Raw genomic sequence first — 22258 nt, 5'->3', positions numbered from 1 at the left:
GATTAAATGCCTTCATGTGGTTGATGTTATGCACAACCCTAATGCTGTGAAAGGGAGGAAGGGGAGCTGTTGAAATCTTTTCTGACCAGGGAAGATTGTGTTTCTGCAACATGATTGTTCTGATAAACTTAAAGATGAAGAGCTTGAGCCACAGAGCTTGGTTTCTGTGGTTGAGGTGTAGGAGCTGCTTCAGTGCAAAGCCCTGATGCTGCAGCACAGACTCAGAGATGGATCCCAGTCACCACCTTACAAGGGAGTGTTTACTGGAAGCTGACACCTCGCCTTTTACTTAGTTTAAAATAAACAACTGAAATGTCTGCAGGATCTGATTCCAGCTCTATCTGGAAGCCCCATTAGCTAGCCCTGTTTTGGGGGTAAGGAAGGACCTGGGGTAGCACTGCTGCTGGAAAAAACCCTGGGTCACCCCAGGGCTGGCACTCTCTGCTCCAAGTGTGAAGTGCAGGGCTTTGCCCTGTTTGCTTTCCTCTTAGCAAACTGTCTATAAACACAAAAATGCAAAACACTTTGCAGCTGTCCTGGGGACACAGTGAGCACAGAGCAGCTGCACCACCCTCTCCCAGGCTGGATGCAGAGACACAGCTGTGGAGAGACCCATCCAGAGTCCAAATGGGGGGATAGTCCTTGAGCAGGGATCCAGGACCCACAGGGCTGGTATCCCTAGTGCAGCCATAGCCAGGCTTTGCTTCTTGCAACTCCCTTTAAGTGATGGATGGGAATGATCTTTTACTTTTTATTTTTCCCCTGTATTTTTCCCAAGAAAAAAGCTCTTATTGAGTAAAAATTAAAGAATTTGAATTTTCTAACTTGGATGGATTTAGATGTAAGGGCTGAGCTTGGAGCATGTGAAGATATTTGGTGGGGTGTTTTTTGGGGTTTGGTTTGTTGTTTTTCTCCTGACTTCAAAGTGGTTTGAAGCCTTAGATGCAAATCAAAGTCTCGGATGCCCCTCAGTGAACTAGACACGCTTGGCTACACTTGCAGCTGTGCAGCTTTAAACTGTTTTTCTGGAAATTAAGTTCTTTTTTGTTTTTCTTCCTTAATGAAGGGTCAAAATCCTACTTCTGCTGGCACATCAAAAGGCTTTTGGAACACATGGCACACAGTGCTCTGAATAGATTATTTATATTGCTCGGTGCACTTGGTTTCACAACACAACTTCTGCTTGTCTGGGGAATTCTGCACTGTTAAGGGCTGGAGAAAGTCCTGTGCTGTGTAAGGTTTTGACTGGAGATAGATTAAAACAGCTTCCCTATTAGAAACTTGCTCCCTGTTTTGAGGAATACTGGTATTTTGGAGTTTTTTTCTTGCTATGGGGCTGCACAGTGCAATCTTGTAGTGGGTGAAGAGTGCAAATTTAGCCAAAGCAATGTCCTTGTCCTAAGCTGGACTGTGAGTGGCATGACTTTCATTTTAGCCCTCAGCTGAGGCTGTCTGGGAAGGTTCATAATTGGCAACAGCAGAGCAAGTAAGATGTGGGGGAAGGTTCTCCCTCTCAATCCTTGTGTAGCCAGTGCTGTTTCAGCAGCCCTATTCCCTTTCCATCTCTGAAATTGCTGTGCAATTGTTTCCATTGCACTCCAGAGTGATTGCTCAGCCCCATTCCTGAGCTGTCTGAGCCATGTGCAATCACTAGACACAGCCCTGTGAATCCAAATGCTCTGTGACACTCTTGGAGATGAGAACAAATGCATCTCCACTGCAATAACTGCATAGAGGTCTGGGAGTTGTGTGGGATAGCATGAAGGGCTGTGAGGACCAAGCCTGAACATACTCCCCCTTGTGAGAGAGGGAAGTGTTGTGATACCCACTTCAGAGCTGAGAAAAATTGAAATTTACAGTCCATGACCTGTCTTTGCTCTTGGGGCAGCAGGAGCACAAACTCTTTTCCCGTGTCCTATTCTACTGTATTTAAAGTCTGTGGTTAAACTCTCATTTCAATGTGGGAGTAGAACCCTAGAGTCTGTTCTTGCCTTCTACCAAGTGTATAAAGACTAAAGAACATCAGTGACCTTTAATTTTCCACTGGAATTACTTTGGTTCCCAGCTTATTGTTAACTTGTGAGTGGTTCTTTCAGTCATCTGGTAATGTGAGCCTGTCCAACAGCATAAAACACACACAACCTAGGCTTCAAAGCTTGTTTTATCTTTGCCAAATGAAAGCTTCACTGCAGTGTTCACTGTAAAATATTTATTGTGAAATGGATAATTGGAGCCTTAAGGAGACCTTGAGTATATTGCTCCAGGTGCTTCATATCGCTAAGAAGTTGGACTTGATCATTGTTATCTTCAGGCCCTGAAAGAAATGTGTTTCCTTGGCTGGAGGAGGAGAAAGAGGAGCAATGATGCACCCAAATTATTAGCAATAGGTGTGTTTTTATATATATTATATACATATCTATGTACAGAGAAGATGAGAGCCTAAGCCAATCACTCCCCTTAGCAACACACGTGGGCAGCACAGTGTGGGAGGAGAGGGAAGGTTTCAGTAAGGACAGTAAACATCTGCCAAACCCTGGGGTGTCTAGAAATCCACTGCCACTTTCCTGTTTGCTCTGTGCTCGTGAAAGGGGAGGTGGTTTGGATGTGGGCTATGGTGACCTTCCTTCCGTCTGCTTGGGCAGAGAAGTCAACTTCACAGCTGTTCTTCCTCATCTCTTTCTGGCCCACAAGCAAACTGCAGAGCATTAAACCTCTGTTACTATTCCACACTCAGGACTGTGCTGAAGGTCTTGCCTTCAGCTCTCCCTTGCAGGAGAGCTATTCCTCAAGACAGCAGGGCCCAAAGCAGTAGTTTCTCCTTTATGTTCTGTTCCGAAGTACGAGCCTTGGCATGAGTTTTGTGCTAACTGAGCTCTCTAAGGATCTTCCAGAGTGCAGTTAAATCTTGCTGGTTGCTTTTGGCTGTTTCCCTCTTCCAGGCAGCACATGGTGTGAGTAAAGAAACCCTGCTTGGCACCTGCTCTGCTGCCACGGTGCTTGCAGCACTAACGAGCTGATCAAGCAACTGGAAAATCACCACCCCACCCCCAGCAGCTGGAGCTCCTACAGCAACATTATGATTTAATTGTTAAATATGAAAAAAATCAGTCAAGATTAAACCTATTTCTGTAGGTCTCTGGCAACTGTTTTCTCCTAACACATGGATATAATTTATTTCCTGGAGATGCTTCCACACCCAGCCTCCCTCCTTTTCAATTCTGGAAAGGCAGAATATTCATGAGCTCAGTTTGGCCTTGCCATGTAAATGTCTTTGTGGTTGTCAAGTCCCCTTTGGACAAGTGCTCTACTAAAACTCCCCTGTGGCTGCTCTATAGCATTGCTCAGTGATGCCTCACTTTAAAATGCACCACAGCCTTGCAGTTTTGGGTTTGGAGCACCACCTGCAGTGGGGGTGGCTGGCAGACCCTTCTGTAACCTCCTGCTGCCAAATTCCTGCTGTGCACGAATTCATTCCTGCAGTGTGAGGAAGGAGAAGAAGCCAGGGGAAATCGGGATGAAACTTTTTTGACAATTTGGAATAAATAAAGACTTCCTCCCTGATTACAAAAGCAGCTAGAAACATCTAGTTGAAATTCAAGAGGCTGCTTTTAGGCTCACAAGCTGTTGTGGGTTCTGGTTTGTCATCCCTTAGGAAATTTTAATCTTTGCTGAGCAGAAGGGGTGTGATGCTCAAGGACATGGCAGGGCTGTTGGAAGCTCACCGTACAACTTTCTTTCTGAGGGAGTCAAGACTTGAGAAATCACTGAGCCTGCAATGTTATTTAAATTGAATTATGTTGAATTAACTGCTCCATGGAATGGGAGTCTGCACCACCCCTGTTGCTGCTGAGGACCAGAGGTGCTTTTTAAGCACACAGCCTGTGCACCAGGACAGCAATAAACCCCATGAAGGTTTTCACCACTGTTTTAAGGGTTTGTAGTGATTCAGGGAATATGATGTTTAGTGGCAAATCCAGACCTCATCCCACTAACCAGGAAAGCAATACCCTCCTGTGGCCTGTTGATTTAAGGTTTTTGATTTTGTTTGATACTGATGGATCACTGTAGATGAATATCCACCCACCTCTCCTCTCTCCTTCTGTCTTTCTCTCCTTTCCCCATGGAACAAGGTTGGAGCACATGCTCCAAGTCCCTTCTTTGCAAAGCCTATCACCTCAACAGGCACTGTGCTGATTATCTGCCTTTTGTGGAGTGACTCACCAGCCCCAGGGGGTACTGCACAGATCCCTGCATGGGTTTATTTTAAGGCCATCAGCCTCTGCACTGTTCACTGGCTTATTTCTCCCTCCCTTCCCCCTGGGAGAGCATCAATCATGCCTTGAACCACATCCTTTCCCCCAGCCTTCTTTTTCTTCAGGAATTTGATGAACGTTCATGTAGCATGAAAGAGAGACAGCTGATTTCCAAGGACAAAATCCTTGGTTTCTTTGGCACCAAGAAGTAAGGAAATATTCGTAAGTTGCCAAGTAAAGGCTTCAGAAGGGACCTGCTGTCACACGTGCTGCCACAGTGCATGCTGTGACTGATTAAAGGCTGTTAATTGTCCCAAAGCTGGTCCCTGTGTCGAAAGGATGAGAAGCCAGATAGTCCCTGTAGCTCCCATCGATCAGTTTGTCTGCATTGTTTTTGGCAAACCAGCAGCTGACTTCCTGCTGCCCGTTGTAGATCCTCCTCTGCTTCCACACCACGGGAACGAGCCGCCCCTTCACCTTCAGGGTGCTGCTGGGGTTTGCCTTCAATGCCTCTGTTTGGTTCTGCCCAACCTCCCCACCACTTGTGTTCAGGGATTCCTGAAGAAGTTTAACTTCATGGTTCAAGAACTGACCTGCAAGGCAAGATAAAATAAGAGTCTGTGACTGGCTGGTTTGTGCTTGTTTATAAATTGTTGTGGTTTGGTGGTTTGTTTTTGGGGATTTTTTTTAAAGGATGCATTTGAGGATTTGAGCTTATGGATCTGGCTTCTCTACAAGAGCAGGATGAATCTTGTTCCTGTGATCCCATAAACATAAATGTTAGAATAAAACCCTATTTTTTTTTCCATGGGTAACTAAAAAGATTTTTTTAGCTGCCAGCAGTAAGTTCCCTTCTGTGGGACATGGTTACTAGAGCTTAATAACCCACACAATGTCCATTAGCAAGCAAAAAGTCCTAGGCCTGAAAATTCAAGTTATCTTCCCTTGCCTTCTTGGGAGGAAGTTCTTCTAAGCCAAACCTAAGTGTGGATTTGGAGGTTTGTCCATGAGAGAGGCCTGAGTCCAAAACCCCACTCCTAAGGGATCATCTCCTGCTCCACCTGGGGATGCCTGAGTGGCACAGAAACTATGGCAGAAGATTTAGAGTTCTGCACCTGTACATGACCAAAAACATCAATACTTCTCACTGGCTGAAAGAACACAACCATTAGCTGAGCCAACCGAAAGCCTAGTTCCTTCAAAAGGTTGGGGTGGCTCTTTTCATTTCACATTTGAAATAAAGGAGCCACAAGAAGTTCTTGTGCAAGATCTGGTTTATGTCTCTGTACTGGGAGCATCAAGCATGTGTATTCTAATAGTAACTGTATTGAACAATCATTAAAAGAGTGGAAATGTGAAAAGCAGACACAGCTGGGACAGGGAAAGATGAGGAAAAGACAGGAGAAGAGTTGGAGGTACTAGAAAGAGAGAAGCTGTTTGAGAGAGGATGTAAAAGTCTCACCTGGGAACTTAATCCCCACCTGCCTTGTTCCTTCCTTTCTGTCTCTGCTCAGAAATATCATTTTTGTCTGACTGACAGCTCTGAACCTGAGAACCTGTCACCTACCCAGTAGCCCATGGGAGTCAGAGGAGAGGCCTTTACTGTTGGAGATGTAGAACCCCAGGTGATTCCTCTGGTGTGGGGCTGGCCTCTTGTAGTGGTGGATGAGGATGACAAAGCTGATGGAGTCCCGGATCGTCACGGTGATGTTGGAGAAGGCAGAGATGGACACCTCCAGGCTCCTGCTTCTCACGACAGCACTCCGGCCACAGGACAGGACCAGCCTTTCCCCATCATCCAGGATGACCCTCTTGGGGGTGATCTCCAGGTAAGACCTCTCTGGCTTATTGCTGAGGATGGTGATGGTGCTGAAGTAAGTCCGATGCTTCTTGTGGCCATTGGGTGGTGCAGGAGCTCCAATTAATTGCCCATTCACAGTTACACCTTGCAGGAAAGCAATCAGTGAGTGAAAGCTGGAACCAGGACCACAGAATCAATCACAGAACAGTCTGAGTTAGAAGGGGCCCAGCAGGAACAGGTCTGTTGTCTCAATGACGCAACGACCTTGTGACTGAGGACATGCAACACCTCGTGCTCAATTATTTCACTTACCAGCATTCAAATGAATATAATCAGCCTGTTATAAATTTATGACCACATACAGAGCACATAAATTTACCCAAGGTCAGAAATACTGGTCTTTTCTGCAGACAGCTGCAGCCACATTAATCCTAACACAGTGTACAGATGCCACAAAAAAGAACCACTTTGAGTATTCTAAGGTGCTGATCCCAGAGTCAATTAAAGCCTAAATGTCCACAGTAACATTCCCAGTCATTTTAATAATTTTTGTGATCTGTTGTCCATAAGACAATGACTCACTTCCCACAAACCTCTGAACACCCACTGAAGAGTGACAATTAAGGAGGAGGCTTGTTACTAACCCAAGCTAAACCCAAGCCATTAACACTGATATGAAATTATCCCATTATTCCTGATGGGATCTCTCATTTCTGCCTTCAAAGACTCTAGGTTCTAGTGCGACAGTCTGTTTTCCTCAAGCTCACTCTGCATTTGAGCCACAAAACCATTCAAGCAGCAGCACAAACTGTGAAAGAACTTGAAGGGAAACTTTGCTGGAACTATATCTTACTAAGGCAGACACGAACACAGAAATATGGTGACTAGACCACTGCCACACAGAACAGAATCCTTACAACTTTACTGTGGGTTTTTTTAAAACAAGCCTATGAATTGTCTCTGGTTTTGACACCCCTTTCTCCCTCTGTTGCCCTAAGCAGGACATAATCTGCTTATTAGCTGCCCTGCTTAGAATTCCAGATCGGATCAGACCACACTTTGGGCCCCAGAGGCTCAGATTGGTTTGGGTAAAGCAGATCCTGAATCATGTGGGTTTTCTCAAGACTGTCATGACTTTCTAGCCAGTTTGGTGGTTTCTTTACTAAAAGAGCCATGGTGCTTGGTGAACCTGCTTGGGTACTTTGTAAGTAAAGAGAGGAATTCCCACAGCAGAGCAATTTTGATGAGTCCCAACCTTTTATTCGCAAGCTGTGACTTTGTAACTGGCTGATGTTAAACCATAGAAGAAACTTTTTCTAATTTCCTGTCACTTTTTTGCCTATGAGGCACCTTGGTGCTTGGTCTCTTCCAGCACTGGCCTTACACTTTGATTTTCCTCCACAAGAAACATAACTTGCTGCTCACCAGATTCCTTGTGATCAGAGACCAGCCGGAGAATGTCCCCTGGCTCTCCATCAATATTGAAGCAGACAGAGAACTTGCTGGAGGGAAAATCAATGACAAAGTGAGGGTCCCCATCCGCTGAGAAGACATGGAAAAGGAGATAAATGTGAGAGGCTGTCTCAAAACCGCCGTGTCAAAGATTGCTACAAAACTGCTGTCTAAAGTGTGTTTGTCCCTGGTTTTTTCTAAGTCCTCCTGGTTTGTTGTTTTTAGAGGGTCAGATGGAGTTTGCCAGGAAATGCCAAGTTTTGCTTTGTTTTTCACAAAGATTGTTTTGTTTTTCTCACAGAAAAGGTTGGGTTTTCAATGACAGCTCAAAACCCAAAACCGTGTAGATGAAAATCAGGGTATTTTCTTCCTGGAATGTAATTCCGGTGATTTGTGGGAATTATCATGTAGGTGTTTTGAACTGCTCTTCTCCATTCTTTCTTGGCAAGCTACATCCCTACAGCACACAGAAATGTACTTTCTGACTAAGGGATCCACCTCACACTGACCCCTCCTGGCCCTCAGTATCAGACTGGAGCAGTCAACAGCAGCTGTTTGATCCCACAATCTTAATTTTTCAACAATACTTGACCTATCACTGACCATCAGCCAGCTTCCATTAATAAGTTTCTAAGTTAAAATTGTTAAAATGCTTCAATTTTCTAAGGTAAAATTGACTCTATCAAGAGAAATTCAAGTCATAATTCTTGATCTGGACTTATTCTTCAGTGTTTAATGTATGAAAAGTTAAGTAAAGGTGCAGGACCAACAGGAAAATTGTAAAATACTATAGAATTTTCTCTATTTTCCATCTTCAACAACTTTTTTTTATATTTCAGCATTATTATTTATAGAAGGTTTTTTAAAATATTTTGAGTACAGAGAGGATGTGTTTCTGTTCTCCCCTAACCTGCAGAAGTCCCAAACATGAGGATGAAGTGTTGCAGATCATCTGCCTTGCTCACACTCCTTCTCATTACTGATCCTCTCTGTATTTTAGTTTTGTTTTCATCTTCCTCCCTACTCTGTAGGTCTGACAAACAGAATTTTGGCTGCTCGCTTGGGATGGTTATACCACAGTAATATGCATCTGAGATTTCCATAAATCAGCCACAATTATTTTGCATTGTTAAAGGCATGAAAACAGGCACTGACCTGAAGTTTTGGAGATTTTAATTCTCTGTTTATCTTGCCCTCTGCGTATACCTAGAAGTGGGGAAGGAAGGCTGTTACAAGTACTTACTGAGCAGTAGAAAGAGACATAATAATGTTCCCCAAATATTATTCAGAGAGATAATGGGATATATTCCTGCAGCCACTTTAAGTTTCATGTAGAATACCAATTTTTCTCCAGTAGCTTCTACAGAGCAGTAAGCGCTTCAAGGGAGTGAGTGAGGAGCCTAAAAGGTTTGCTAAAGGTTACCCAGCCCACAATTAGCAAAATTGCAATAAAAATCTCAGCTTTACCCCTCAGTTTACTGTCTAGATCACTCCTGTGCCAAGGCTGGCCATGAGACATTGCCCATGCAAGAAGATTTTTACCAGAACAAGGTTATTTTTCTCTCATACCTGGTGGGGCCCTGTGCCCCTGCAGGCTCTGCACCTTCTCCCCAATGCCATCAGTAGAAGGGCTGATAAACTCCTCCTGAGGTGGCTCTGAGTGGAGTCCAGCCTCTTTCATCTTCAGAACAGTGAAGGGGGTAACAAAATTGTAAGCCAGAGCCATTGACTTGGCTTTTTCCATCAAACTGTCCTTTTCCTGACTGTCATCACTCTTGAGCTGAGAGTTGAGCAATTCCTTGATGGTGAGGTAACTCCACGCCCTCTCGATGTAATTATTGTCACCTCTGCCATCCTCCAGGCCAGGGACACCTCTGATGTCATTTTTGCTCAGCAGGTCAATAGCCACATCAGTTTTGAGGAGGATGTACTTCTTGGAGTTGCTGGCAGTCACCTCCACGTGGAGTTTATCCGAGGTGCGGTTGATGAGTTTTCCTGCTATGATGATTTCAGAGCCATTGAAGTAGTTGGGGAAGAAGTTCTGGGTGACCTGCTCCACATCATCTTCAGGGTAATCAACACGGATGTCAGACAGAAGGGGTGTCCCTATTTCATCATAGAACCTTAAAGCAAGACATATTTTTCACCTTTAGTACTGTGTGAACACACTTTTGCACTTGCACACCAACAAGGACATAGTCAGATGATCTTAAATGGCTCAGAAGTCATTCAGGGACAGTTTGAGCCATCAGGAACCAAATTTAACTACCACATCCACTCTAACTGGGTCCAGAAAAATAGGGTGGGGAAGTCTCTACCCTTAGGACTTTTCAAAACCTGTGTGGACAAAACCCTGAGAAACCTCACGTAAACTTGAAGTTAGCTCTTCTCAGAGCAGGAGGTTCAATTACAGGATCTCTGGAGGTCCCTGTCAACCAAAATTATTCTCTGCCTCATTTCAGTCTTCACTGTTCCTTAGACATCTAAACAGAGTCTCTTAAGTATGTTCAGAATCATCCCAGCATGGCCTGGCAGCCACCTCCCTTCCACTGTGGTTCCAGACTTCTGCAAGGAGATATTTGTGACCACTTACAAGTAAATTATTGGCTTTCAAGATTCACAGAAAGCACCCCAGTTATTAAAAAATGTACTAGGATGAAATGCTGTTACCCACAGGTTTCTAGTGGTGTTACACATGGTATCCCAGAGGAGAAACTGTAAGACCAAAATTTTAGGTCCACCAAAGCTGAAGAGATTCCAAACCAAAGCTTCTGAATCTCTGAAAAACCCCTAGTTTGGGTTGGTCAGTGGAATATAGGCAGGAATACAGTTTTCTGAGGGCCAACAGAGAAAGAAAATCAAGAAGGAATCTCACCATGCCCCCCATAAATGAGAATGTTTCCAAGGAATGGAGGGATTCTAGCTGCTGTTTGCAGGCACAAGAGAACTCACTTCCTCGTGGCTGATCTTCTGTTGGAGAAAGGCATGGCTTATGGAACCAGGGAGGTTAACCCTTTAATGCCTTGTTAATATGATCAACCACACTTGTGAGAACATCTTACCCTGGACATCCCAGGAAACTTTCACAAGGCTCAAAGCCCAAGTTTACAATGCTGTGTTTTCCCTACAGCAATGTGCTTTTGAAGGTTCCTCCCAAGCTGCTCCAAGAATGCCATATTTCCCATTCAAATGCCAAACTGCTCATCTCTTGGCAAGTCATTCGAGTTTAATTTGGTAAATAAACAAAGAAATTGGCCTCAGCCCTTCTTTAGCTCAAGCTGCATTTATTTGACACATCTGGTTAAACAGACTGTCTGGAAGCTAAAGTCACACTTTCTGCTTTATTCTCTCTCCAAGGGAAGCAAAAGCCTGAATTGGTTGACTTTCTTTTAAAGTCTGTCTGAGCACTCATTGTCTTTCATGCAGAGACCTCACCAGATTTAAAAGCACAACTAAATTAAACTTCAGAACTCTCTGTAAATTAACTTCTGAGTTGTAACAAATGGTGGAGATACACAACCTGCCTTAGAGTACAATTCAAGGAAGTATCTGTATAAAAATACAACCCGCTGAGCATTAAAAAAAAATTACATTGGCACCCATTTAGGTTTTCCCTCCAACTGAGGTTTGAATTGGCCTCCAGCAGTGATTGTGCTTTTCTGTATAAATTTGGCACCAGATGCCAAATGGGTTTGCCATGACTGAGCTTGATAAACAGTGAGCTGTTCATCAGAAAGAGGAGTTTGAACAAGTACTTGCAGCACTGGGCTCCTGCAGCCCAGTCCCTCAGAACATCCTCTGTTTGCCAGGGAGTGCCACTTGCTATCCAAAATACATGTCCTGAGGAGGAAATGACCTGGGTGGAGTGACAGATGGATCTACAGAATTTAGTTCAGAAGGAATTCTTGTTCATGTATAACTGCCACAGAAGGCAAAGCCCTGGTGCAAAGTGCTTGGATGTATTGCTCCAGAGGAGTTAGGCATGAGCCAAGAGAGGTCAGTACTCAATAACTGTTTCTTTTTGGTTTCTGTGGTTAAAATACTAACATTTTGGGAGTGAAAGCCAAACATTTGTGTTTGGAAACACTGACACATTGCCAAACATTTTGGTCAGAGATGTGGTCAAATATCTTTCTGCTGTTCCTTACCAGAGCCTGCCCTTGGACTACAGCTCCCTTATCAGAGAAGAGGAACATAATCTCTGGTCCTACTGAAAGATGAGGATTTCAGGAAACTTATTCGGAGTTTGGGTCACAAAGAATGATGAAATTAAGTGACTATATGATTATCCCAGAAATAATCTTAGTGTGTTTTTCAGAGTCAAGTATTTTGGACCTTGGGAAAAAGGGTATCATTTCCAAAAAATAAAGATTTTTTTTTTTTTTGCTCCAAGTTGGAATCTTCATTTCTGATCCCCTCCATGCTGATTTATGTTGTTGATTTGATGAAGGAAATGCATCCTCTCCTCCCACCATCTACCTGTGAGGAGCTGGGACCTGTGCTCCCAGCTCTCTGGGTTTATATGTCAAAAACAACGATGTGAACTAGGGAAACAAATACCTTGTTCTGAGGGGCTGGGAAGCTCCAGTACATCTCAGGGGGTCTGCTAAGAAAAGAGGAAATTTCTGGGTAGCCATTCAGAGTATCTGATCATACCCAGAGCTGAGCCTCAGGGAAACTCCAATTTCTTGCCACATCTCATTGAAGGATTTTCCATCCCAAAACGCTTTCCCAGAGAACCCAAAGAACAGAAAAAGCAGAACAAACCCCTTGAGGTGGCTGGCTGCATCCTCATCCTCCTGGAAAAGCCTCGTCATGCCGCAGTTCTCCAGTGCCATCCTCTCCAGCAGCTTGTGGTCCACATCATTGCCAATGCCAATGGTGAAGAGGCAGAATTTATCCTGGATGGCCTCCTTGGTGTTGCTGAGGATTTTGGATGACTGTGTCTCCCCAACAGTCGGCCTCCCATCCGTCAGGAAGATGATCAGGGACACACTCCTGGCGTCAATGTCATTCTGAGCAATGTAATCATTCAGCAGCTTGGCCCCTGTCTGCAGAGCCTCATTGATATTAGTCCCTGGGAAGGTACCAGAATGATTAGAGATCGGTTCTCCTCCTAAGAGTGGTGTGAATAATTTCCCTGAGCTCCCTTCAGTGAGGTGACAGCTTCTCTGGACATCAGGATGTCCCTTTTCTCCAAGTGAAGTTGCTCTAGCCCTTTAATTCAGTTCAGCTCTGTTACTCAGCACCAGTTTGGCACAGCTGTTTGTGGTTTATGAACTGAATTATGGATTTCAGTTTGTCATGTGAAATTGCTGTTGAATGTCTCCATATACAGCAATCAGCCTGGTAAACAGTCACACTATGTCTGCCTGGTACAAACAAAAATTTTTAAACCTAATAATGGGACTATCCAGGTGATATCTGAACTAGGAAAGGTCCTAGTGCACAACACTTGGAGTCCAGAAAAAAGCCTTAAAATGGGAAAACAAGTGGATGGGCTTGTTCTTCACACCCCAGGAGATACAAAGTTTAAAGGGAAGAGCTTGGTTAGCTGAGGAGTGTGTTTGCACAAAACAACTGGCTAGTGAAGAACAGAACTGCCTGAAGTGGGGTGGGAGGGAGAAAAACTAAATGAAGGAACAGATGTACATTAGAATAGGCATGAAAAGGATTCAAGCCTGCTGTGTGTTTAAAAAAAAAAAAAAAAAAAAAAAAAACAACAAAAAAAAAAAAAACAGGAAAATGAGTACAAGTGTTCCCTTTCTCCATGTATTTCTAGTCAAAGCACAGAGGGATTGGCTGTGGGACCTTTGCAAAATCAGCACATCAGGGCTCAAAACAGCTCTTAGAAAACAAAGCAGGTGAAACGGATTAAGAGCCATACACAGCTGATTCCTGGGGGTCTGGAAAGAGAGATCTAGGAAGGTTATCAAAAGGATGAGATAGAAAGTCAGCCCATACAGCACCTGCCTAGAAACTCAGGGTGCACAGCTCCAGTGACTGCAGCAAGACAAGGAGAAGGAAAACAGCAAAGACTTCTGAAAAGTCCTTAAAATCCTGCCTCTGACTTCTGCAAACTCCCAGTCTCTAGGTAGATCCAAAATCTCAGAAAGAACTTTTCCCCAAAACCAGAAGAAAACCATGTCATGTAGCAGAGTGTGTAATTTTATACTCAGTTGTATCCTAGAACTACCAAGCACTGAAAACTGCCTTGTGCTCAGGTATTTAGCAGCAGGATTTTTCTCCCATTTCTTTGGTGTGTAAGTACCACACAGGGGTGTAACTACACCATGTTCATTGTGTGTTCATGTTCACTGGAAGATACTCAAGGAATAGCACCTTTATAGGGAAAAAACAGAGTTAGCCAGAACTGAAGTACCTGTGGTGGAGAATCACTGCACCTTCCTGTTGAGCCACAGTCAATAATTTCCTTTTACTTTTGTTCTCTGGCAGGTTCATGGGCAAACCCAGCTGGTTCTGCACAGCTCTCTTGGCACTTCAGGAGTAAAAGGCTTTGTTCTCTGATTCTAGTCCCACTGTTGGTAATTGTTTAACTGGGCAGGTCCCTTCACCATTTCCTAAGCAATTCCTCCCACAACACAAACAGCACAGTCAACCATCCTGTTTGCTGTGCTTTTCCATCAGAGGGTTTCCTCTGTCAGGAGTGGTCTCTGCCCAGGGGCAGCCATGGGAAGGCCCTCCCTGACCTTCAACCAGCTGTGACTACTTCCATGGGGAAGAATTTGAACAGGTAGTTTTGCAGCTCTCTGGGCACAGCTGCTGGAATATGTTTGATTACAAACCTCACTGTAGTTGGAGATTTTTTATACCACTGTCCATGGCCTCACAGAAAACCTGTGAATCAAATTAAAACTCATGCCTGCACTCTGCCACTCTTCTGGGGTTTTCTCTGTCTGCTTTCCTCCAGGCAAAAAGGGCTGAGAAATCCTTAAATATAATTTTGGCTGTTCCTTGGTAGAGACAAGATAGTGCTAGGTGAGAAACTAACTCCTGCAGAAGGCAATCCCACAGTGTGTGCTTCATCTGTGGGGTTTCAGCCCAGACAAAATCATGAGGCTGCTTTCACAGAGCCTTTCAGAAACTACACACTGGCACTGTGTGTCCTTTGCCAGGGTATGTTTTCATCTGTGTCCTCAAGAAATAACCTTGGAAGCTTTCCCATTCTGAGGGTGTCACCAGATAAATGAGAGAATGGAATCAAATTGTGTTTAATAAGTGTACAGAATCACAGACTAATTTTGGTTGGAAGGAACATTTAAAGGCCATCTTGTCCAAACCCCCTGCAATGGGCAGGGTCTGAGGAAACCTTCTTATCATGTATGTTAATAAAGAACAATAACCCTGAGTGGAGCTGAAGGGACCCCCTTGTCTCATTACCTAAATCCCAATGTCTTTTTATGCTGTATGCTCCAGGATCACATTCACCACTCCCTGTCCTGTTGTAGTTAATTGGATAACACAATTAATCCCATCTGTGTCTCTGGTCCTACCTCCAGTAGGTGACATGTTATGGATGTACTTTTTGGCATCCCTGATGTTATTTGGAGTAACTGGCACCAGTCTGTCTTGCTGCCAGACCTTTATTCGGTTGGAAAAGCCAATGATATTGAAGTGGTCTTCAGGCCTTAGGTCCTGGAGAATTGTGAAGAGAGCTTCTTTGGTCTAGAAAGAGAAAAGAGAGCAACAGACACAGCTGTCAGTGTTTTAGTGGGAATTTCGTTTTAAGATTAAAAGATTTCATTTACTCATCTTTTAGCTATTTCTACACTACCCATTTGGCTGATGAAGAAAATTGGGATGTCCTTCCCTATCTCAAGGCCTGATCTCTGTGGTGCCAGGGGCTGGACAAATATGATATGAAAAACAATTCTTGCCCAAAAGTCTAGTGAGGCACATCTAGACCTAACTAAGCTTAAGAATCAGGATAAAAGCTCCCAGTGACTGGGAGAACCATGTTCTGAATGAAGGAATAGTGAATAATAATGACTAATAACAAGTTCTTAGAGTTTGTCTAATGCCCCCTAGACTGGCAGTAAGCTTCAAGTGGCATATATTGAAAATAGGCTACTTGTAAGTTTAAAAATCCTGTAAACATGTCAAAGGATGCACATTGTCTGTTCATAATTAGGATACTATTTGCTACATATACACTCTAATGAATAGTTTTAGCAATTAATAAATGTTTAGGTTAATATAGTCAATTAACTAGATATAAAAAGAAGTCCTGACTAGTCATTGCAGATTCTACTGCCAGTCAGTTTTGTCCCAGGCATATTATTTGTCATCAATATGCCAACTGTTCATCACCCTATGTAAACACAGGCATCCAGAGTGAGGAAGGCTGGTCACAAGATGAGTTCTTAACAAAGGAGGTTAAGGATCCTGGGTTCTGGGAAAGCCAGACCACTGAGGAAGAGGAAGACTGCAGAAGTGTCCAGCTTCCCCCAGTGTGACCAGCTTGGATTTAGCAGCCATGCAGCTGCATTCACATGGAGACAGCTGAGTAAGAGTCAGAAGTTGCCCAAAGCAGCCTCTGTCCATGCAAACATACCCTGTAATTGGATGCAAAACACATGGGAGGAATATGAAGCAATATCTAAGCAGAGGAATCAGCAGATTCTCAGCTCAGCCCCTTCTTGGCCACCATTAAGCCTCCCAAATTCCAAGGAAAGCTATGCAGGAAATAATATGGTGGGCTTACCAGCATTTAAAGATTCCTCTCATGCCTGTCAGGAAAATACGTGAAGGGCTTGTCCAGAAAGAATGTAGAAGCAATCAGCAGTGCTGGAAACCACATAAGCCTAGGGCTGATGTTGCTATGTAAAGAGTTTGGAAAAGGGCTCAAAGGACTGATGAAGCTGTGTCATCAATATCCCCCTGGATTCTGCATGGCAGATGATGATGCAATGATGCAACTGCAAACAAATCTAATCCTCACAGCTGGTGCCTTGGCTCCCAGTCCACCTGAAATTAAGGGGAATATTTCCCATAGCTTCAAACATTCTGGAGCCAGGTCTGGAGACTCTCCCTGCCTGTTTCTGTCCTCTGTACAAATAATTTTCCTCTGCAGGGATCTCAGGATTAATCCCTCCATTTGCTTAGCTGGAACATTCCTCCACGTCCCACCAGCATTTCACAGACAAGAATATTAAAGCAAATGCTGGTGGAAGAGATTCTTTCAAAGAGAAGGGGAGAACTCCACCAGGTTCACATCATGATGTGCACCAAAAAAACCTTGACAAAGGTGAATTCCTGCCCCAAACACGGAGGCTGCCTCCAGTCTAACAGTCCACAGAAACTGGCAAAGTTGGGCTAAATAATCAGTTATTTAGAAAAGAAGAGAAGGTTTTACCCTCTCTCATCTCCTCTTTTACAACACCCTTTGTATTGTAAAAATGCTTCAGATAATGCATGACATCACCCTTCAGAGACACTCTCCATCAACATCCCATTTTACAGAGAGGAAAAGCAGGCTGCTTTTGTAATTATGTCAAGGTCAGAAAGTGAGAGGTTCTCAAAGCTTGGGGTTCCCAGCCCTCAGTCAGCCAAACCATCCCACATGTCCACAGGCAGCAGTCACACAGCAGAGAAAAGGACTCTTGGATTTATTCCATGATAACAAAGTTGGCCTGAGTATTTGTCCCTGAGAAAACAGATCAAAGTAAGCAGAAAGTGAAGATGGAGAACCTTCTATTCTGTGTGTGAGTAAGCCTCCATGCCAAGCTCTGCTGAAGGAAATTTGGGCAGGGTGTTAAAGCAAACAATGAGACCACAACAGCTCCCTACATACACTCCCACAGAGAGAAACAGAGGTTCCTAGAGGCAATGATTTGAAGAAAAACTCCCCAAATCTCATTATATATATTACAGCTCTGATTATAATTAACACTGCTTGACCTCTCCCATTACAAAACCCCTCTTTTCAGTTTTTTTTTTCCAATTCTGTGAAACTGCACTTTTCTCAGAGGGATTTATTTGGCCCAATAAGCTCTGCTGTTTCTGAGACCAAGGCAAGAGGAGAAATAATCTTGCTTTGGCCTACTTGCAGAGAGGCTGCATCTCACTTCCCTTGTACCACAAATTCCTTTTGACATTCTTGCCTGTGTTCAGCCAAAAGAAAAGGAAAGGAGAAGGTTAAACAACACAGAGCAGAAGTAGCTTGGTGTACACAGCATTCAAGCTAGAATTGCAGAAAGGACCAGGAGGGAACTGAAACAGACATTCCCAGGAAACCCAGCACTTCCCCACACCCTCATATAGGGGCCAAATGTGGGGCTGGGACCATCTTTCTCTCCTCTTCTTTCATTTCCTCTTAGCTGTTTGTCTCATTTTTGTCACTCCACGGAATTTGAGTCAATTTTTCCCATATTTTCTGCCATATTTTAATGGATATGCACTGACAGCCTGGATTCTGGCATCTGTATCCTGTGCTTGCCTCTGCAACTTAAATTAAAACCCTTTGAATTTATGTAACATGCACACAAACATATGTACAAGTGTGCACATGATTTTGCTCCAAAGCAAACAGAGTGAGGGAGGCCATATGGTTCATTCTCCTGCAGCTTTTACTCCATCCACAGTGAAAATAAAGGGTGGGATTCAGCTTTCCCAATCAGTCATCAGAAAACTGGGCATCACATCTAATCCTGCTGGAGGCAGGGGAAGCCACCTCTGGGGAATAATCCATCCCATCTGTTTTGGACAGGTTTTAGGATGGGCTGAGTCACTGTCTGGAAGTGCCTGTCTCCAGGCATTGCCTTCAGGCAGAGAAGGTGGGACTCACCTCAAGAACCAATCCTGCCCCATCCTGAGCATTCTGATTCTTGCTGGAGCTAAAAGGAGGTGAATTGTCTCTCCACCTCTCCCAGACTGCTCTGAATCCCCTGTCTCTTCATATTTCCACCTCTCTTCCCAGCCCATCAGGACTCCCAGGTGAAGTCCTAAAGACCTCATGGGGTGGCAACAACACGCTTTGCTCCCTACCAGCATTCCTCACCACCAATGGTTTATGAGAGAGATGTGACTTCCCTCTGAGTGCTGGATATGATTCAGAAGCTGGCAGGCAAAACCAGCTTTTAATAAAGAGAAAATCTTGGTAAAAGTGCACTGCTTGAAATCCTGAAGGGCTTGGCTATGACCAAGTGCAGTTGGTGCCCAGCTCTCTCCTCCCGTCTCCACCAGACCCCAGGCAAGGCTTTGCAAAGCTCTTCTGGCTGCAGCTGGGTTACAGCAGCAGGTTTCTGCTTCTGTCCCTGCAAGGCCACAGCTGAAACTTCTCCTGCCTCCAAGGGCCAAGGGCTGTGGCTGCCATGGGATTCCCCACCTGATCTGCTGCCAATTGGGTCCTTGCAGTTCCACTCCCACCTGGCCCCAGTGAGTCATTCCACTGAAACTCCTGCCAAAGAGGCAGAAAATTAACCCTTTCTACCCTGCTGAGGGCTAGCTTGTTCCTCCCTAGCTGTGCTCATGATGCTAGTTCATTTTGGAGATTAGCTGGACCCCCTCACACTGAGGAAAAAGAGTCTGTGCCAGGTGCTGCAAGGTGAAATACTTTTCCCAATATGTCTGTCTGGGTAGGTGCATTTGGAGCAAGGATTAAAGCAGAGGATGGCAGGAAGTAACAGCACAGAACAGCTGAATAACAATCCTTTTTTAACATTTGGGAATGGTTTGTATGAGTCAGAGTCAAGTTTTAAATGAGGATTTCAAAGAGGATAACTTGGTGGGGGAAGATTTCTCCATTTCCCTCAAATTAGCAGAGATAAAATTGAACTGAGAGGTGGAGACTGGATTGCCACTATTTGAGATGAGGAATTGTGGTGATGAATGAGCTGGCAACACAGCTGGGACCTTGAGATTGAAACAGCCACTTCCAGGGCTACAAAATTTACCTACCCCCACACCTGGAGCAGTACAACCCTGGTCTACAGCTGGGGACAGGTGAGGTGACCATGACTGCCAGGGAGAGACCACAGTTTATGTCGGTGCTTATGAAGGATGAGAGAGGAGAGGAGACAAGAAGAGCTCACACTGTCTAAGTGATTGATGTGCAAACAGTGTCTGCTCAAGCCTACAAGGCTAGACACAAGCCAGCTCCCAGCCACCACTCTGGCCTTCACTGTCACCTCTTTGTCACCTCCACACTGACACCTGGACATTCAACACAGCTTCTGCCTGTCTGGTTCTTGCTTGCTACAAGCCCTGCATCACAGCCAACGTGATTCAGAGCTGTAATAGCCCCAGCAATAGCAGGAAGAGCAGAACTCCCTCAGCTACACTCGAGTTTGGCTGTGATTTCTCACCCTTGTACCCAGCCCCTGGAGTTAGCTCTGACAGACCTCATCTTGCTTAAACACTGGTGGAGCAAAGCATGGGAAGACACACACTCTTATGGGAAAGATGAGAGCCTTCAGCCTTTTTTTGGGTCAAAGATTTGCCTCTGAGACATCTGGAATGATGTCAGACCATCTGGGCACCTTTTAGGAGGAATCTGAGTCCTAGTGACATTTCTTTCACAGTCCCTTGTTTGTTTGGGGAGCGAGGCAAGGGTGAGGTCTGGCTACCCTGAGAGCTGTGCAGCTCACAGGAACACAATATGTGGTTGTTAGGAGCTGTGGCACTGCCAGACATTGGCCCTGCTGGGCAGCAAGGGGAGAATTCAAACACCTCATTAAAATGCATATCCCAAGCCCACGTATTCACACTTTCCATGGCCTTAGGAACACTTCTGAGTGTTTCATCCAGCCACCCTCGCAACAGCTGGGCAGCAGGACTTCATCTCCAGTGGCACAGCCTCTTCCAGCTCAGCCAGCACCAGGAAACTGCTTGGGCTCAGGATCAGCCAGTCTAGAGAGCATTGCTAGCAGAGAGGAAAAAAAAGCATTCCCAACCTCAGCCCTTGGAAAACAGGGCCCACTGACAGGAAGGGATGCACAACAACAGCCTGTAGAGAGCTGACCTGGGGCCATCTGCACCCATGGGCTAAAAGATCCCACAACTAGAAGACAAAATTTCAGCACCCTTTGTCCTTCTAGATCCCTTGTGAGAAACCAATTTTGACAAGAAAGGAGCTAAGGCACAAGCTATAAACTCAGAGGGGATTAGGAAGCCATAGCTCTGTCCAGTAACCTGTCTGAGAGTGCAACAGTGCAGGGAAGGGCTCAGAAATGAGATCTCCTACAGCAAAAAGGAGAAAAGTACAAATGAATATATTATTTGGCAAAAGATTGCAAGAAAATACAGGGAGAAAAACCAAAATAGCTCCTTTCTCCTCTTCAATATCCTTTGTGCTTTGGTTCTTCTCTTTCCCTTTCCAAACATGCAGAGACAACTGATAAAAAGGTCCAGAGCTGGATTTTTCAAACAGCAACAGCCAAAGCTCATCAATGTCCCCATGGTGTGTCAGAAGGATTAATTAGTACTGTGACTTAAGGAAAGGCTGGCATCAAAGTCACACCTGAAATGGTGCTAAGATGGTCAGACAAGGTGCTGCCACAGACTTGGTTTGGGTCCAGAGCCAAGGGGAATGCACTGGGAGCACCACTGCCACATTCCAGGGAGCAGCCAAGGCACAGAGAGAGCAGAGGTTTGGGCAGTGCTGTTCCTGCTGAGGCTGGAAGCCACATCACATGAGTTCTGCTTTCCTCTGTGTCCCACTGTCCTTTCTGCCCACATAATGCTGGTCACACGTCCCCTTCCAGCAACAGGGACTTCTGTACCAAAACCAGGGTTAACCCAGAAGTGTATCCTTGATTGTTTTACCTTCCTGCATCCCACTCTCAGAGAGGACAATTGTCCCTTTTTGCCTCTACAGGGAATGTCCTGCAGTTGAGGAACTGCCACTGCCCCTCTCCCCGTCAATGTATCTTTGTACTTTCTTCCTGGCAGACAAGAATGGCGTAACCAGGGAAAACTCCTTCGCAATTCTGGACAACAAGCATTTTGTTCAACACTGACACAGGCCTGTGATGGGAGGGAGTTGGAATATAGAGTTTTGGACAATAAAGGTTTGTCTCCAGTCCATGGTCCAGTCTCCCCCTCCTGAACATCCCAGATCCTTTGCTGGTCACTTGAACATTGCTGACTCCCTATACGGCCTTAAAAAAAATTGCTTTGTAGTTTTCCAGGCTGAAAAACAACCATCCTTTAGAATAAATATTTGTTCCTATTGCCTTCTCTGAAAAATGTTTTCCACTTAACATTGAGTAAGACACTTAGCTCCACATCCATCCAGGACACTTAAGCACTGAATTTTTGCTCAGTGGATGGTAAAACTGTCTGATCAGTTGGGGTAACTCACTTGTCTAGCACCCAGCAGCATGGTGAGGATAAATACATGAATGAATAACTAATCTGATGATCAAAAGCTGATTTGATTTTTCAGGAACTGGAGTTCCATGGATCCAGAGGGCAGAATAGATGCTCAGTCTTTGCAATCTCACTGCAGCACTGAGGATGTGAATAAATGTCAGTGGGAAGATTTAGGAAGGCAAGTTCTAATCAGCACCAAGCATTGTTACTTGAAGGCCTTATCTCAGTGCAGAATGGATTACAGTTGGAGCAGTAAACAGTTCTGTACAGTAAATAAGGCAAAGGGAAAAGCTCAAGGGCTGCCCCACAGTGCACTACTGAAATAACCCCACTGGAAACAACAGGGCTGCATGGGCACACAGCCAGACTGACACAGCAGTGTCTGAAGACCACATTCTTCTCTTGTGCTTAGCTCATT

At 44.7% G+C, this 22258-nt stretch overlaps 1 protein-coding gene across 1 annotated transcript in view; it reads right to left on the bottom strand.

The window, feature by feature from the left end:
* Positions 1–2145: 2145 nt before the first annotated feature.
* ITIH5 (inter-alpha-trypsin inhibitor heavy chain 5) overlaps positions 2146–22258 on the bottom strand; it is a 43086-nt gene continuing 22973 nt past the window's right edge. Inside the window, exons 8-14 of the mRNA XM_056513226.1 lie at positions 15021–15192; positions 12274–12583; positions 9076–9629; positions 8662–8712; positions 7480–7596; positions 5821–6198; positions 2146–4846 (exon numbers count right to left, since the gene is read on the bottom strand). Of these exons, the coding sequence (XP_056369201.1) occupies positions 4548–4846; positions 5821–6198; positions 7480–7596; positions 8662–8712; positions 9076–9629; positions 12274–12583; positions 15021–15192 (1881 nt within the window). The 3' untranslated portion in view covers positions 2146–4547. The remainder of the gene's footprint in view (positions 4847–5820; positions 6199–7479; positions 7597–8661; positions 8713–9075; positions 9630–12273; positions 12584–15020; positions 15193–22258) is intronic.

The sequence above is a fragment of the Oenanthe melanoleuca genome, chromosome 1A (assembly GCF_029582105.1).
Source record: "Oenanthe melanoleuca isolate GR-GAL-2019-014 chromosome 1A, OMel1.0, whole genome shotgun sequence".
Classification (NCBI taxonomy): domain Eukaryota; kingdom Metazoa; phylum Chordata; class Aves; order Passeriformes; family Muscicapidae; genus Oenanthe; species Oenanthe melanoleuca.
This window is presented reverse-complemented; position numbering and strand designations above follow the sequence as displayed.